Source organism: Lissotriton helveticus, chromosome 1_1 (genome assembly GCF_964261635.1).
Source record: "Lissotriton helveticus chromosome 1_1, aLisHel1.1, whole genome shotgun sequence".
Taxonomy (NCBI): Eukaryota; Metazoa; Chordata; class Amphibia; order Caudata; family Salamandridae; genus Lissotriton; species Lissotriton helveticus.
This window is the reverse complement of record NC_136057.1, coordinates 1,097,923,115-1,097,941,140: the sequence shown is the minus strand read 5'-3', so window position 1 is coordinate 1,097,941,140 and position 18,026 is coordinate 1,097,923,115. Positions and strand designations below refer to the sequence as shown.

At 42.2% G+C, this 18,026-nt stretch overlaps 1 protein-coding gene across 1 annotated transcript in view; it reads left to right on the top strand.

Annotated features, from left to right (window-relative positions):
* Positions 1-18,026, top strand: part of TRHDE (thyrotropin releasing hormone degrading enzyme) — a 2,026,389-nt gene that overhangs the window by 588,755 nt on the left and 1,419,608 nt on the right. Inside the window, exon 3 of the mRNA XM_078678167.1 lies at positions 15,187-15,313. Within this exon, the coding sequence (XP_078534293.1) occupies positions 15,187-15,313 (127 nt within the window). The remainder of the gene's footprint in view (positions 1-15,186; positions 15,314-18,026) is intronic.

Below are 18,026 nucleotides of genomic sequence, written 5' to 3'. Positions count from 1 at the left end.
GTGATAGATGACAGGATACTTCTAGTTGATTACATGTAGATTTATTGTAGGACACAGCTGAGTACACAACCTCGCCAGCTGACCAGACCTTCAACTGACACAGGTAGAACACTCTGGTACAAGGTAGAACACTCACAGGTATTCTGGGAGACCGAGAAGGTGAAAACACTAAAGAAGGGCTAATGAGTACTGTCAGCCATATTACATGAAGAATCAATATACAACAGCTTCCCCACGATCTTTTAGGATTTCCCCTTTCCTGCTAATGGTCGCAGTTTTGTACTTCTGCCTGGCCAATTTCACATCTAAGTTGCACCTTGGGTTGGATGACAAGACTCTGCCCAATTGTCTATTTGCCTCAGAGCACTCGTGGTCAAACCATCTAGGTCCACGTTTCACAGGGGGAATAGGCTTTGATAGTAGGGTTTAATTGCTAGGCAAAGTTGGGTGACATCATGAACAGCCTCAGGATGTGGATCCTGGGCTGATAAACATGAGTTTATGAGGTGCATATTAACTTTTGCTAATGTCTGAAACAATTCATTAGTGTTGATACCCCGCCAGGTCAATCTTAAATTATCGGTGGACGGCATCAAATTCCTGGCCCCACATTCAGAGATAAACATGGGACGGGGGGCTTATCTCAACACTGTTTTAATTGGACTATGGTCCCCATGACTCATTGCAATGACTTCTGCTTTCATTAAATAGTCTACGAGAAGGGGGGAAGTGAAGACAAAATCAGTGGTGGAAGAGCATCCCCTCCCTCTGAATGTTAGCTCAGGGTGGTTATTGGTGTGTGTTACTCCCACAGTTTCCATGGCATTTGTGAGTTTGTATGTGCTCAAGAATGCAGCCAGCTCTAAAGCCCCTACAACAAGTTTGGCCGGAATTGCTGAGCCCTGTGCTTTGTGGTGTGTATTTGTTTCGCATTAAAATCACCACCCAAAAAGATGCCAATGATTTTAGCTGATTCTTGCTGACAGTCTAAGTTAGAAATAAAATCAAAAAGCTTAATAAAATTCCCATTGGGAAAAATTAATCAAGTAAAAAAAACCTCTCCTTTTTTAAAGTAAGGCTTGGAAGTTACAACTGTTGGTTGGTTGAACCTTAATACTGCAGCCAGCAGCTATATTGATCGAAATAGATAGGCCCCCCCAAAGGGTGACCAAACGTAGGGGTAGGAGCTACAATGTTATAACATTAGAACCCATTGATGTGTAGTTCCTGGGTAGCCCAGGTCTCTTGGAACATGACTATGTCCTGTTGGTTTACTAGGCGTAGCCAGTCTGGACCCCCCAGCCTTGACTGAAGGCCTGCTACATTCCAACTCAGAATACTCAACTCTGTGTCGGCCTTGGCCTTAGTTAGTACTTGCTGATCGTCAAGCTTATCAACGAGGGAGGGGGGGATACAGAGACCTGGAAGTTATCCAGAGGGTATGATTGGTGTTTTAATGGAGGTGGTTATCAGTCCTGGATGTCTAATTCCAATAGGGCCTGAAACCTATTGGATATAGAGGGGAGGGCAGACTCATTCACAATAGGCCTAAGTATTGGTTTGCAAAAAATAAGCCAGAGGTAACGCACAGATGCTAGTGCTTTGGTTAGATGTTTGCTTACAAAGTCTCAATAGGCAACGTACCATGTGGGGCTTATGAAAGTTAATCACGATACAGTCATGTCGATATTCTTAGGGGATGGACCAACCCACCCAACTCTACGGGCCATGATGATCTCATTCATGATGGATGGGTGAAACTTTTTATGCTTTTTCAGCCAATCCACACTCTTATTACGTAAGTCAACCCAAGACTCCCTCAGGTCCCCTGTAAGGACAGGGACACCGGCCAAAACTTGTACATATAGACAAGTGGCCGGGGGCAAGCTCAACACATCTGTATTGGGTCTCAAATGGTTGCTCCTTAGGCTATCTGTTGTGCTCCTACTCGGGTTACTTAGCATGGTACCGGTATGTAAGTGTTCGGGGTAAATACTACATGATCCTGGAATCTCCATATTAGGCTCCTGGGATACATCCCATGTGTTTCCCTGCTCAAAGCTAGGTTTCCGCATAAAGAGTTCTTTTGCTTCATGGCCTGTTACACATGAGTTATCAGAAGAAGACTCTTTGTGCAGAGTGGGGGTTGGAATTGGTGGGTTAAGGCTCGGATTGGCATCTGTTAGAATTGGCAAGCCCTCCCCTACAATAACATCAGACTTTGAAATCACATTTTTACCACTCATATTATCCATTACAGTTTCCAGGTGTACCAAACGTTCCCAAAGAAGGGTAAAGTTCTTATCTATCAACTCTTTGATGCGAGCTAATGCAATTTTCAAAGCAGTCTACACAGCAGTGACAAGAGTAGCATCCCCTGTGTTGCCATAATTTAATGTAGAAGATGCAGCATCAGTCTGTGTACTAACAGTTAGTTTGTGTTGCTTCGGAGTTGGCAAATCGGAGCCCCTTTATAGCTTTAGTTTTTTGAGTGCCAGCACCCCTCCTTCCATTCACTGGTGGCTCTCTCACCTTATTCTCAGTTAGAGGTTTAGAGACCCGTGCCCTTGTGGCTGTACTCGGTCCATTTGAAACAACCATAGGAGGTGCGTCCGAGGTTGGTGCAGGGGAGGTCGAAGACAAACTTTAGGGCATGATAGACAGGCATGTTTGAGGGGCGTCACCCGGATTGAAGATACCTAATGACGAGCGTCTGTGCAATATTAAAGGATCTAATGAGAGTTGACGCTCCGTCATTTCGATCTCGTGGCTGAGCAGTGATTCAGGCTTGACGATGAATGCATCCAGAGTGCCCACTACTCCTTTACATTTACTCATTGTAGGATCAGATACCGAAAGCAATCAATAGCCCCGACAAAGTGGTGCAATGCTAGTAGACAGAGATAGGATTAGGCGTGACAGTACCTGCGAGCTGGGAAGCGTGATCAAAGTCCATTAGCCGGGTGTCAGAGGGGGGGGCCAGCCAGCCTCTTCCGGGCTCCAATGGGCATGGACGGGCCTGCCGTTGGCCTGGGTTTTGCACGGGGGTCCCCCACGCATCCCACAAGTTGGTTAAGTGCGCCTCCGGGAGCGTAGAGTGAGGTCAGCGCTTCCTGGTGTGAAAGCAGGGCCGGCCGGGAACTGGAGTCCCCCCTGGTGTGGCAAACAGCGGCAGACAAGTGGCGGCGCGCGGTTCCCATGGAGCGGGGACCGCAAGTTGGTTAAGTGAGCCTCTGAGCATGCAGAGTGATGTCAGCGCCTCCTGGCATGAAAGCAGGGCCGGCTGGAAACTGGAGTCCTCCCCTGGTGCGGCAAACAGCGGCAGGCAAGAAGCGGTGTATGGTTTTATAGTCATTTTGTTTGCTTTTTCCACCAGAACTAATAACAAAACGCGGCACAGGAGTTGCTTCTACATCATGAGACTGGTGATTGCAGTGATAAGGCTTTGGCAGCAGAGGACTTTAATCAACAGAGACGGAGGGGAAAATAATATTATGAAGAGGATAACAATGGCATTTCTAGGTTGCTTGTGTTGAGTAGTTTGTTAATCTGTGATGGAAATGTTCCTTTTATAGAGTTGTGTTTCTTGAGTATGCTTGAAAGGTTCTTATGCTTAATAACGGACCTGATAACCTGGATTGCTTCATATCGAAGATATTTGTGCAAAGACAATACAAATGGCTTTGTTGTTGGGAGCAGAAGGGCCGGATTTTCAGTAATGCATTCTGCTGGCGATCCAATTGTCGATTACTGTGTAATGTCTGTATAGTCTGTTTTTAGATGCTTGCAAAAGGGGCTGCTTCTTACCAATGCAGCTTGCCAGATCACGAATCAAGTGAATCCACTTTAAATGCTGGTTGCTGCCTAATACCCCTCTTCAAGCCGCTTCTCTTTTGCAGTGCAGCTTGTAGTCTTTGTGAGAGTTATGTTGAAAAACTGCTGCATTTTGTGAATCAGCAGCAAACCAGCAGGGTTTAGTAGCATCCAATAATGAGCAGCTACAATTGAAAGGGGTTGCCCCTGATGAGAACTGACAATGTGGGAAGCTTTCTCCCAACCAAATACTAATTAAGATATCCGTGATTAAGGAGGGATTCCAGCTTCTGAAAATTGAACATGACTGCTAAAGGTACACAGTGAATGTTCTTTTTAACTGAAGTCACATTCTGCAGGGTAGTAGTAAAATACCCACTGCTTTGAAAGAATTGTACTGAAGTAAACAAAAAAGTGATGGGAGGGATGATTGAATAAGGAATTGTTTTGTAAACCGGTCTGGATTTTCTAATATTTGTGAGTTATATGGTTTTATAGGACTTTCATGTATATAAACTTTCCTTGTGTAATTCATGTATTTTATACTTTTATGGTTAATTTTAACCGAATAAAGTTATTCTTGACTTGACTTGATTGAACAATCTTAGCCATTGGTAAATACTGGATGCAATGAAAAGAATTACATTTAAATAAACAAAGAATTGATGGGGGAGCTTGAGTTAATCTCAGCAACTGATGATTACTTCGATCAGCGTAAATGTATGTAAATGTATTGCGACTTATATAGCGCACGTATCACCCGAAGGCATCAAGGCGCTTGCCTTGGGAACCAGTCCTGGCTTTTCCCTGTGCGATAACCCCTACTGAGTATCCCCAGGGTGAAAGCCAGGCATCCCGCAGCGGGTGGGCCGCCGTAGTGGAGATTAAGCAACTATTGCCCAGAGTTGCAGCGTGGGACCCCATGATTAGAATAGGCACCGAGGCGAGAATTATCGAGTCCGTGGACATTTTTGGGCTCAGGACTCTGCCGCGTCGGGAATTGAACCCTGGTCCCGGGCCAGACCTCTGCATCAGGGTCTGCCGCTCTAATCAGTGAGCCACACTCCTCCACATCCCAATCTATTGTTTGTTGTCCACACTGTCACCTCAGATTATACCCAGCTACAGGCAAATCAGCCACGTCCCTGCTCCAGTAGGAACAGTCCAGCACGATAGGCCAAGCCAGGTCCTCCTTTCCGGATGCAGCCCAGAGAGACTGCCAGTGCCTGAGATTAAGGCAGTCATTCCCTCACCTTGTTCTTTTTGCAGCTGAATGAATTGTAACATCTATAAGTGACCGAAGGGATATCAAAGAGGAACTAGTTAAGAAGTAGTCTGCAGTTCTTCTAATAGTAAATTTTAATTTATAGATTAGATTTGTTGCATTAAACAGAGGTGGGAATATTTTGGAATTTGAGATCTATTGCCTAATAATCAATAAGCCAAAAAGACAGCTGCAGGAGAGGATGTCCGCAAAGCTGCATTTGATCAATGGATGGTGTCCTTTTGATAGTTTCCATTTCCATTTAAATTACTGATAGTCACAAATACATGTTTTTTCTCTAAACAAACTGCATGATCTGGGAGTAACCACAATACTTTTAGATTCGTCCTCAAAATAAATAAGGAAGATGGAATTGATGACCAATCATAACATAATGCCCCTCAATCTGGGCATGATGAATCTCGATTAAACTGAAAGCTTCTTGATATGAGAGGCTAGACGTAAGACAATCCGTGTTAATTGTGGGCAAGACCAACTCATCATTCAGAAGAAATAGAAATGATTTCCATGACTCTGACTGTAAGCTGGAAAATGCAAAACTCTTTCTCAAATAAAAAGATATAGGGAATGCATTGTAAGATTATGAGCAGTTATTAAAGTGAAACAACCATTTCAAATTGAAAGCCCTGTGTGCATGGTGCCACCATTATGAGTGGGCTTAAGTTGCGCTCTGCATTACACACATGGGAGATTTGTATATTAGGGCTTTACAATAGGGCCATAAAGCATAGGGTCACCTCCCGATTTCTTGACTTGGGTATGCTGGCGGCTAAACGCCTCATCACAAGGTGGTGAAATTCACCGGAGTCCCCATCATTGGTGGCTTGGGGTCGATCTCCCATTATATGGGCAATAGTGGAAAGCACTGCACTCCACAGGGAGGATAATTTAGGACTGTGTAAGTATCCCATTGCTGCCAACTGGGATACAATCCTGAACGATTTCATAATGAGACGCCTCCAGACCATGGCTCCCCCGATAGGGTACACAGTGAGGACGACGGCACAGCAGAGTCTTGAGGAGGCACTTAACAGTAGATTCCCCACGTGGCAACCCACCTCCCTTAGTTCACCCTACAACAGGACCAAGAAGTTGCATGTTGTCCAGCAGAATCCTGTGTCCAACTGCTTGTAACTGGCAGAAGGGAGGGAAAGTGGGTGTACAGAATTTGGTTTGTTTCCTTTCTTCTTTATGTTTTTATAATATGAAATGTTTGATTCTATACCAACATAACTGTTGTTGACCCCTCTGCTGGCCAGCTTTGACCCCCCATGCATCCTTTTCTTTTTGAAATGGTGAAAGTGCTAGTTATGATATGTACGTTGATGCACGTGTAGGACTGTGCAATGCACCATCATTTTAAGCATTGTTTCAAGCACTGTGTTGAGCCACTCAACTAAGTTGTATATGCATACATAAGGTACAATGTCACTTCATTGATATGTTCTGTGCTAAACAGTTATTGAAAATGTTAATAAAAAAGATTTTAAAAAAAATAAAAAAGTGAGTGGGCCTACTTTTTTCACCACCTTGGAGTTTTATGTAGGTAAATATCTGCCGATATCTATCTGGAGAAGAAGGCCCAGAAAACATATAGGCATGCTGATTTTGATTCTCTAAGCAGCAACATCCACATTTTATTCCTCATTGTTTAATTGTGCACATTGTTTGCAAGAGACTCTATTTTATGGTGAGTTAAAATTGCCACTAGGCAATGCTCCTTCTCTTTCCAGCTGGTACGTTAATCACCGGAGTTATCTTGACATTTTTTATTGTTGCCTGCAAATTCATGGACACTCTGGGATCTCTGCAGAAGGTGTTTTTAAATCCATAAGATATTTGAAAACACAACACCCCCTGAGCGTGGTGCCTAGTTCTCTAGCACCGGTCACACCACCCTAAAGTTGGTCCAGTTAGGATCAGACTTCTGTTCTCAACGACGTTGTTCTATGCCTTTACCCCAGTTTCATTTATGAGTTAGGTGTGACCATTAGTGGAGTCTACGTGAGAAGCAAACAGTCAATGGAATTAATAGATATATTGTTAGGTTGCAGTGACATGGGTTCAAAGAGATAAAGATTAAGGCAGACAGGCATACGACTTAGAGTGGTCGATATATACAGGAGGCGTGCAGAAGCTGGAGAGGAAGGAGAGGGTCATTCAAAAGAAATAAGGGAGTGATAAATTGAAAGTTTAGGCCACACCTGGCCTGCTAGCCTGGATGACAGCTCGGCAACCAGCGCTAATAATGCGACATTAAAGCCCCACGGCATGGAAAGTGCCTGGGCGCTTGCTTGGGCTGTGCCCGTTCGCTGCCGGATGAGACTGGACTGGGTCCCAGCTTTTGGCCGCAAACAGATTTGCATCAGCAGTAAGGTATGATCCATCTGCTTTACGCCTTGAGTCCCCTCATCTTGTTCTTATTCTATCTATTTATTATTATGGGGAAGAAAATGCTCATTTAGCCACCCCAATTGGGATCCAAAGTAGTCGTCTAGTTGCCCTTTCATCAATTTGTTCTCTGACTGGGAGCTATTTCCACGGGAACTCAAATTAGTGCAAACCCGTATTGATAACCTGCAAAAATTGATTAAGATCCCACCGGGTCCATCATCATCTACAAATCTGGAGGCATGGGGTGGGGGGAGGGAACTGCCGTCTACCCAAGTAACCTCTTGAAAGACTCCCAGCAAGCTACCCGTGCCACTAACTTAAACTCTATATTTTGCTTGGATCTGTTGATGACATCTCTGTTGCAGGCTCCACTACTTCCCCACTAAATGCCCCCGTACCTCCTAAATGCAGGAGCAATGAAGGCAAAAGAAAGAGGGTAGAGGTCAAAATTGACAAGCTTAGTGCCAAAACTGTCACTTCAACCGCTAATTCAGCCCCTTCCAGTCCCCCGACACTGATGTCAGTCACATTTTACAGAACATTTGTAAACCTTTCTTTGATAAAGTGGAACTCACACTGTATAAATGTCAGCAAGCTGTACTTTCAAATTTTAACATTTTAAATGAAAAATTCAAAACCTGTGTGATCTTCAAAGTAACCTTCAACCTGACTCATTCTAGCCCGCCTCCACAATTCAGAGCTCGTCCTGCACTCACAATCAATGCACAGACCATAACATCAGTCCCACAGTGCTCCCAGCTGACCTGAGCCCAGATGTCCAATCCAACAACAGGTACATCTTAATGATGCTAACACTGTACATTACCAAGCCCTAGCGAGAAACAGCAGCAAGTGAAACCTCGGGGTATGAGGCCGCTGATTGCAGATGGTTGGCTCACTTGCAATTTTCCGCTGGCTGCACGCCATATGTTATAGTCCTGTTAGGCATCACTCCTCAGAGTGAAGGCCCTCCTGAAGATTATCTATTGCTCAAACGAAGAGTCGCCCATTGACTTGTGTCAAAATGAGGCTGGAGGAATGATCTGGTGGATAACATTCTTATGGTTCGAAAGGATTGATGGGTTGACTATGCCACCAAGTCTGTTCAAGGAGATTATATTGTCATAAACTTTAGAAGTCCTTGGCTGGTATACTTCTTACTTCATCACATGGATTACCTAGCTAATGGCCATGCTAAGATTTGTGCACTCCTCCTCAGTTTCTTCTATCGCTCACCACTTCCACCAGGGCAAACCAGTGGGTATATCAGGGAAGGAGCTGTGCTGCCCAGTCACCCTTTGGACTTCCACACGATTGAGAATCAATTTGTACCGCTTTCCGGCCTCTCAGATTATGACTAACTCACTCCATTGTCAGTTTTCAAACACATAACTGAGCCTACAGTTGGACTAGTTCCTCCAACAGGAGCTTTGCCAGCAGACACTATTACACATTCTAAGTCAGCCAGATGGCTTTCACTGTCTTTAATGGAACGTAGCTTCAATTGATAAGAAACTGGATAATGCAGATTGGCTAAAAATTGTTTATCAGTCCGACAGTGTGTGTTACCAAGAAGCATGGGCTCTAAAATGTTTTTATGCAAAAGCCTTCCAATCTATCCGCATTCCAGCTACACCTTCTTTGTTTGGTTGCCTGAAGTGAGGGTTGGGAGTGCTTGTTTCCCTCAACTTGTGTAAAGTAGCAATTGTTGAGCTATAGTGTACACCCTGGTATCAAAACGTGTTAATGAGTTTTCCTAGTTTCTTGAATTCCTTCTGATTATTTTTTATTGTAACTTTTTTGCAAATTATCTAGTTGAATTGATTTAGGGATTAGATAGTTTTATTTCAGATTTTTTTTAGAGAGCTGCCCTTATTGAGTGACTATCATTTGGTTGGGAGATTTTAATTTAACAAAATGTCCCCTTCTGGGAGACGGTGTTTGTGGCTTAAATTATTGAGAGGGGGAGGATTTATCTCATTTCCTGCACAACCCCTATAGGGAAGCTCTGAATCTGATTATTTCTAAGCATAACCTATTATTTAACCTGGAAATTGCAATGAAGGTGTGTCACTCCCCCAACCTTTGGTAGGGTAATTCCTCAGAAATTGGAAGATAAAGGTTTCCTGTCTGATGTGCAGTTTGGTTGTTGACTGGGCCTGGGCACAGTGGAGCAGTCCTTTAACCTGCTCCAGCTCATGTGGAGGTACACTAAGGCCAAGGGAGGCTCATTACATCTTGCTTTCATGGACCTTTTTGTTGCGTTCAATCTGGTGAACAGGGGAAGGTTGTGGGACTTGATGAGTAGAGCTGGGGTAGATAGCTCCCTGATTGTTCTCCTTTAGCACCTACATTGGGAGACCCTGGTCCAGGTTTGGGATGGTGGTGAAGGGGAATGTACGTCCCCTTTTAAGTTTCATAGGGGGGCAAGACAGGGGTGCATTTTATCCCCCTTTCTATTCCTCTTTTACAGTAATGCTTTGGACCAAGTTCTGCTCTCCAAATGGAGGGACCTGCCTAGGAGAGGGGACAGGTCAGTGTCACTACTCCTTTATGCAGACGATGCTGTGTTATTGTCACGTACTGCAAATGGGCTTCAGCTTTTCCTGGACTTCTTTAATGAGTTTATGGGAGACTTGAAGCTAAGGGTCAATAATAAAAAGTTATACATTATGACCTACGGCCCTAGAAATATTCACTATCGCAGGTTTACCATCGATGAGATTCCTATTACCAAAGTTACACATTTTAACTATCTTGGGGTCATGCTTGATTGTGATTTTAAATGGGACAAGCTTCTGGCTGAGGGAGGGGCTATTTTCAAATGTTGCAGGAAACTTAAACAAAAACCCATTAAAGAGCTTGGTTCTTTATATAAAGCTAAATGCTTGTCCTGGTCACTTACAGAGCTGGAGCCTGGGGGTATGTGGACTGTGGCAACTTAGAAGCCATCGAAAATAAATCTCTCACCAGACTGCTGGCAGTCCCTAGAAGTCCTGACAACATTATCACCCACACTGAGGTTAGTCTTCCTTACATTGAAGATGTTATCAATATGTCACTGCTGTCATTGTGGGCTAAAATTTGGAGGTCCCCCTTCACAAAATGTTCTCGCCAAGTCCTCGCTGACTGCGTCAAATTAGATCACTGAGATAAGATTGTCTGGCTAGTTTACATTAGAAAATCCTTTGTAGACCTTAGAGTTCCAGGATTTTTCTACTCACCTAGTGACATTAATGGTAACTCGAGGCCCGCTTCGCTTCCTCTTTCAAACTAAAAGGGATTTAAAAGGGCCAACAAGTCCCAGGTTATGGACACTGTACGCCTCCATATGGAAATTACATCCACCTAAAAGTCCTGAACCATATTTAACCTGGATCCCCAATCAGGAGCACAGATTTTATTTTACTAGTTTCAGGTTGAGTACAGTTCACTTTCTTGCCGTTTTCCCACAGCAGTGCACTTTGTTCTCTTCCCTGCCTAGTTGTCCTTGCTATAACACCAGTCACCAATCCCTTATCCATTTTATTTTTTTTGTAGTTTTTACATTACTCCAGAGTCCAATTTGTACGCCCAATTTCAAGCATTAATAAATCCAAATCGGGTAGTCTGAGCCTTAAATGTCTGCAGTGTTTTAACACTGTATTTCTTTGCCATGCTATAATTCGTTATACATTGGTTATATATCCTACTCTCATAGGATTAGGAGAAACTTAAGTGTATTGGTAAATGGTTAGTGTTTACCTCCTTTTATTGCTCCTTTCTGCACCATGGATGTATTGTTACACTACTCGTACTTGATTTGTTTGCTTTTATTTGTTTTATTGTGCTGTTGTCTTTTTGAGGCATTGTTTGTAATGCTCACAATTTTGTATACTGACTGACTGACTTAAAGTTTGGCTCAAGGTACATTATTAACGCAGGGTTTAGGAATACAACAGGCAGGGTTTTATATTTAGATGGCTTGCAATCTGTGGATGTAAATCTGTAAAAAGAAATAACAAACCATCTGCTGTGCGATCCAACAACTGTTTTAAATTCAAGTCAATAGAATGTTGGCTTTTAGCAGTCTTTCTAGAGACACTTTAACTTTCAAATAGGTGGCATTGCAGTACTTATTTGCTGGAAAAAGCAACCCAAATGCTTGTTGCAAGATCCGTTTAGTAGTGATCATCAAGCAGTGCATAATTTGAGCACACCCCAATTCCTATAATTAATATTTGATAACTCCACTGGGAAAGTTAAGTTCTAAAATTGTTCAAGGTGATGTGATGTTAATTCTAGATTTTGTGGACACCACTCCGTTGTATAGAATGCAATCAATACTTGCAAACCCTGACAGAATCCCTGCGTGCCTACTACAGTAGTACATTCAAACCTATGAAGTAATTGTATTAGTTTATGCAAGTTTTTTTACACCATACATAAACTTCACACATAAACATGTTATAAGATTAAACACCCCACCCTTGAATAATACATAGAAGTCTCCAGAACAAAGGCCCAGAGTATCTGAACAATAGATTCTCTCTCTATAAACCTGTTCGATCCTTGAGATCCAGTGAACAAGGCCTTTTACAAGTTCCAAGAGCCAGAAAAACCAGACAAGGTGGAAGAGCTCTGTCCATCGCTGGACCAAGATTGTGGAACAGCCTCCCTCTATCCTTGAGACTTTGTCAGGAATATCTCCCTTTTAGGAAACAGTTAAAAACCTTCTTATTTCCTAACTAATGACATCTGCTTACCAACTGTTACATGCTGAAAGGTTCTCAAAGGCGCGGAGATACTCCTTCGGGAGATGATCCTAGCGCGATACAAACCCGCAAATAAATAAATAATCCAAGACATTTGATAAATATGTTGCAGGAATCAAAACTAGTAAATTCAGTGCATGTTTCTCTGATCCATCTCTACCCTGGATCCAAAGGGCACCACTCAATACATGAAGGTTCTGCTCCGTGCCCGGAGAGAGTACCGGGCCCCACAGAATGGACACTGTGATGTACAGAATGGGCAAGTCTGAGATAACCATGTCCTACCAGTATTCACCTTGCTTGTTTTAACAGCACACCAATAGCATATGGTTATAAAAGTAACAAGTACATTTTTTATACTACTTAAGGTGCATTGTTTTTATAGGTTTACCGAGCATAGTCAGTCAATGAGCTGAACCATCAGGTGCTACAGTCTGAGGTATATTGAACACTACAGATCTAAACTTGGAGAAAAGCAAGATCCTATACAAGAAATTAGGAACCCTGGGAGAAATATGTAATGCCATTACAAGTATAGAATTAAAGGTATCATATATTGATGTCCATATTACTGTACCTCTACAAGTGTATTCAGCCAAATTATGGACTAGAATAAAACCAATTTTAACACAGGAAGCATCATTAAAGCCACGTGGTTTACATACTTACCCAGTGTCTAACAATATCCAATTATCACTTCCAAGACTAAGAACAACTATACTGCCTGAAAGAATTCTCACTAACGGAGTAACTGAGTTAAGAATACATTTGGAGTGCAAGCAAAGGTAGTGGATGACACACCTCTTCCGTGATGGAACATCCTATTTATTTGGTGATTTCCTGGTCACCACTTACAGCTTGGAGGCGGCTTTAGCAGATGACGACTATTGCCATGTGTGGCCAAATTATACAATGGAAACAAAGTGGAAAATACCACCAACCATGACCTCCTAAAACATAATATCAGATACATAATATCCTGGAGTGGAACTGCATCAGTTCTTGGTCCAAAAACTATAGCTAGTTATTGACAAAAATAACCATGGCCAAGTGAGTAACAAAAGTGCACCTTTAATCTGCTGCATGCATGATCCCCCTCAACCAATCTAAAAATAAAGTAAATGTCCGTTGTCAAGCGGTAGGCCCAAATATGTCGGGTCATTCCGTCCAGTGGCATTTTAGGGTTGACCTCGAAGTCATGGAGGCAGTATGTTATGGATATGAAATCATCTGTTTTCCCCTTCTTTTTAGCTACTTTCTTCTGCTTCATTCCAAGCGCTGATGTGCCAGAATAAAATCCACTAATGGAATGCATTTTGAAGATAAATGCTGCACTAGTACCCAGCTGTGGAGTTGTTATCTCTCCTATCCTCTGAATAAAAAGTAGAAAGGCATATGCATACATTGTGGCCATTTATTGGGCACAAATTCTGCCACTATCAGGAAAGGGCCACAGACCTCAATGTCCTTGTCCGACCGCTCAACATTATGAAAGGCCACACTGTATTCAATACCCCATCTTTGTAGTACTGGGAATATCATCCATAGAAAACAAATTCCACAGTTAGGCTGGCCATAGACCTCCAGGAGTGCAGAACTGGAAAAGAAACAAAAGCACTGGGGATCAGGATTTACTCCGTAAGGATGTGCACAAAGTAGTTGGACCAGCCTGAGACTGGGTAATCGAGATGAGGCTTTGTGGGCATTCAAGACTCAGAATAGCTGCCATACTTTAATGCAGACCTGCAGGGGCACGTTTTGACTTACAGCGCAGGGAAGCCTTAGGGTAGCCATGCGCTCTATAGGCTAAAAGAAGATGTGCTCGAATTAATCGGGTCGTGCTGTCATTGCGGTCTATACCACACCAATAATGTACCAATACACATTTACTACAATTACTTATTATCCTCACCGCACAAAATGGAATGAGGAATTTTGCTTTCTAAATCTGAGTAGTTTGTACTTTAGTAGAGTTTTTATTTGCTGGAGAACACATACGCGCACTTCACCAATTTCCCCCCAAAATGTGTGAATGAGTCTAAATGGCAGATTACATGGACTTGTAACTCCTGTTGGATGTTTGCAACAGCTTGAAAGGAGCCAAAGTGTGCCGAATTCCCATGGACTTTAAAAATCTGCCCCCATTTGCGTATACTAGAGAAGGGCTGCGCGACAAGTAGTAGTATATCATGACAGGGCTTGCTAAAGGATGATCTGCGTGTACCATCTCATCAGTAGGCCTGAAGGAAATCACATTTTCTATTTGCTCTGCTTCCTGTCGGCACTTGATATGAAATATGCTACCCTGAATATGAAGCCGCTGCTTTTACTAGGGACGGGAATGCAGCACATTGTGTTATTTATTGCGTCTTAGAACTCGAGGCGTAAGTTGAAGCTGTCATGAACCAGCTTCAGAAATCTAATTGCTTCTGTACTTGAATAAACCTATAATGGTGGGTTGTGTGGTAGCACTTGGCTCGTCAAGGATAATGATTACAATGCCATAGAGAAGAGGAAAGAATAAATTAATTTTCCCTCTTCCGAGATTTCAAGTCTTGAAAGACTTTTTTTCCTTCGCTCGCCATTTATTTCTCTGCTCATGAGCCGCTGCGCGCTCGAGCCACGCGAACTCATCCGCCATGTTGCTCTATCTCTCACCTCAGTGTGTTTTCTGAAAATAGAATTAAATGCAGAATGTGTTTTACTGCAAAGTATGTCTTTTTATTTGTCAGTACACAAAGCTAGAATGCCTCTCTAAATTTTGCTGTCTGAATTGTACAGAGACAGAGCATCATTCAGCCATAGCAGCGGGAAGCGCATTGAAGCGGAAATTAAATGCTATTTGAAGGTTATGTGCTGGCAAATTTATATATATATATATATGAAATAAAAAAAAAAGAAGCAAAATGTAAACAGTGGCTTATTTCCCTTTTTATTCAGATTCGACTATATGCGAGACCTGACGCCATTCGCCGTGGATCGGGAGACTATGCCCTAAATATTACAAAGAGGCTTCTAGAGTTTTATGAAGATTACTTCAAGGTGCCATACTCTCTGCCAAAATTGGGTAAGTCATCTTCTTTACCAACATTTCTTTATTTCATGTTTTTTTTTGGTTTGAGATGTGTGGGCAAGGATCAGCTGGCGTCACAGCCAGGGACCTAACACTGGCTGTGGTGCAGAGGGACCCTATAGGGGCCCCAAGCCCCATTCCGCCCAAGCGAAATACATATTAATGAGATATGGGAGACTCAGGATCTCCTCTTCACATTCTGCAAGGAGACCCCATCATTTTACGTTATGGAACTGGTCACAGCGCTAGACATACCAATGAGTGGAGTTACATAGTGGCCCGGACGTCACAAGAAAGAAGGAACAGAAAATTTGGGACTCTGATGGCTCATATTAGGAGGTTTCTAAATAGTGGTAGGTTATAAGCAGTGCCAAGCTGAAAAATGACAAAAAAGACAAAAGCCTTTTATCACTTTGGCCACAGTATTACAGCTTTGGATTGGTAAGATACCATCCAAGCCAACCTGGAATGAATAAAAGCCACCGCTGATGTGTTTCACTGTCATTACAACTCTTCAGAAAGGTTTAGCTTTGTTCAGGCACAAGGGAGCGAGCACCCATTAGTTCCCAAGTTTAAGTGGAGAGCAGCTTGGCAAGGATGACACTTGCTAGTCATATGCTTAAAGACTGCTGTAAAAATGGCAAAATACTTTCTAGCTCCCCATGGCTGGCAGTGTGCTAATTCTATGCTTAAAAACTTTAATAGAAAAACAGACATTTGAAGTGAGCAGATTCAGAGGGCTGCTGGTGTTGTAAGGTTCTCCCTATATGAGCTGCTCTCCACCTAAACGTAGGAACTAACCTAGAGTTCCTTGTTGCCTTTTTTGCATGATTTATTCGGCACTCTACGCATGAAATGGCATTGAAATGGCATTGTTTTGATATATATATATATATATATATATATATATATATATATATATATATATATATATATGAACAAGCACTCCAGCTTCCACAGCAAAACTACAGAAGAAGGCACGGACTCGAGGCTGCTCAGATTACGGCAATATTTATTGTCTCAAGTCACCCTCAACCCCGAGGTAAGAGAGAGACGCGTTTTGGCTTACTAGAAGCCTTAATCATTCTGGTTGGCGCTTTTAAAATGGCAGTATATATAGTGACCATTCCCCTTAAGGCAATAGTAGACATAGACAACATACTGACAAGCATGTGCTGTTAATGTAAACCCTTTACAGAATTCAAAAGAACCCTCAAGATAAATAACAGCGATAACATAGATAGAATAAACAACGGCATATCAATTGCGTAATGCACATAAACAGCTTCTATGTATTATCTTGTTGTAGCTTGCTAGGGTATGTAAAGTTATTAAACAGAATGTTGCATTTCACCCGCCTTGCTGGGAATACACAAAGCATAAAGTAAGCGCCACCATACTCTCATGCTAAATTGCCTGAAAATTAAAATACAAATGTAATTAAGTAACTAGGAACCTCGCTGCTCAGTGTCTTTTAAAAAGATTTGTCCATTCGATATATATAACAAAGCTTCACTTCAGTTAAAGATGCAAAGTACGAGCCACACCGATCCAGTAAGTTGATTCAAGTTTTAATCAGGGAAAAACAACAGACGCATTTCGAGGAATCCTGCTCTTGGTCACATGGATATATATAGATATATCTCCATTCACTGTCTCCGCCAACGAACGCCGCTCTGTGCATCAGGTGCTTCGGAGGTCGGACTTGCTTACACTCAGCCAACTTCCAAGAAGGACGCTGTGCACTCCAGGCTTGTATTTATATAAATCCTTTATTGCCATACAACCAAAAAAGTAACTGACTAATGTGTTTGTCAGTTACGTTTTTTTGATTTATGGCAATAAAGGATTTTTATATTTATAAGCCTGGAGTGCGCAGAGTCCTTCTTGGAAGTGGGAAGGATATATAGTGTGGGGAGGGATCGACGTGAGTCCTGATGTCTGTCCCTCAACAATGGTAAGAAATAGCACATTATACTCTGCACATCTCTATATATGGTTTATGTCATAGTATTAATTCATGTGTTCATGTGTACATGTTTTAACATAAGATATTAAACTAAAACCAGGATGCAAGGAGTTACATTTTTGCAGTATTGTAAAATCACATCGAAGAACCCTCGTGGCTATTTGGAGAGTAGTTTCTGTGTGGAATGTAATTCTTGCATGCAATCTGTGAGGCAGTAAAACGTGCTATACTCATGTCATATTTGCTGTACCATGATAAAAAATTCATATTTGAACTTTGCACTTTAGTAATAGATGTGTGAACGTGTGTTTATTAGTACAGTTACTCCAAAGAATGTGTTATTTTGTGCTTATTATTTCCTACATGTCATTTGGTGTAAAAAAGGTCAACATCGAGTTTATCACAATAAGTAAAATGAGATACTGGTTCAAAATTAGCAGGAAAGAACAGGAATGTAAGCTGACATTTTTGAGATAGAAATTAAGGAAGCTATTGGCAAGTTACAAGGAGGGAAATCACTAGGGGAAAATGCTTTATTCGGTATTTGCAATAAAATGTTGAAAGATGTTTCCCCCATTATTGTGTAAACACTACTCTATACCACACATTTATGATGGAAATTAATACAGGGATCCGAGGAATACACTAATTTCAGTGATCTATACAGAGGGTAAAGGCTCCCAACTACATTGGTTTATATCCAATTTCCTTAATAAATATAGTTGACAAATATCTACA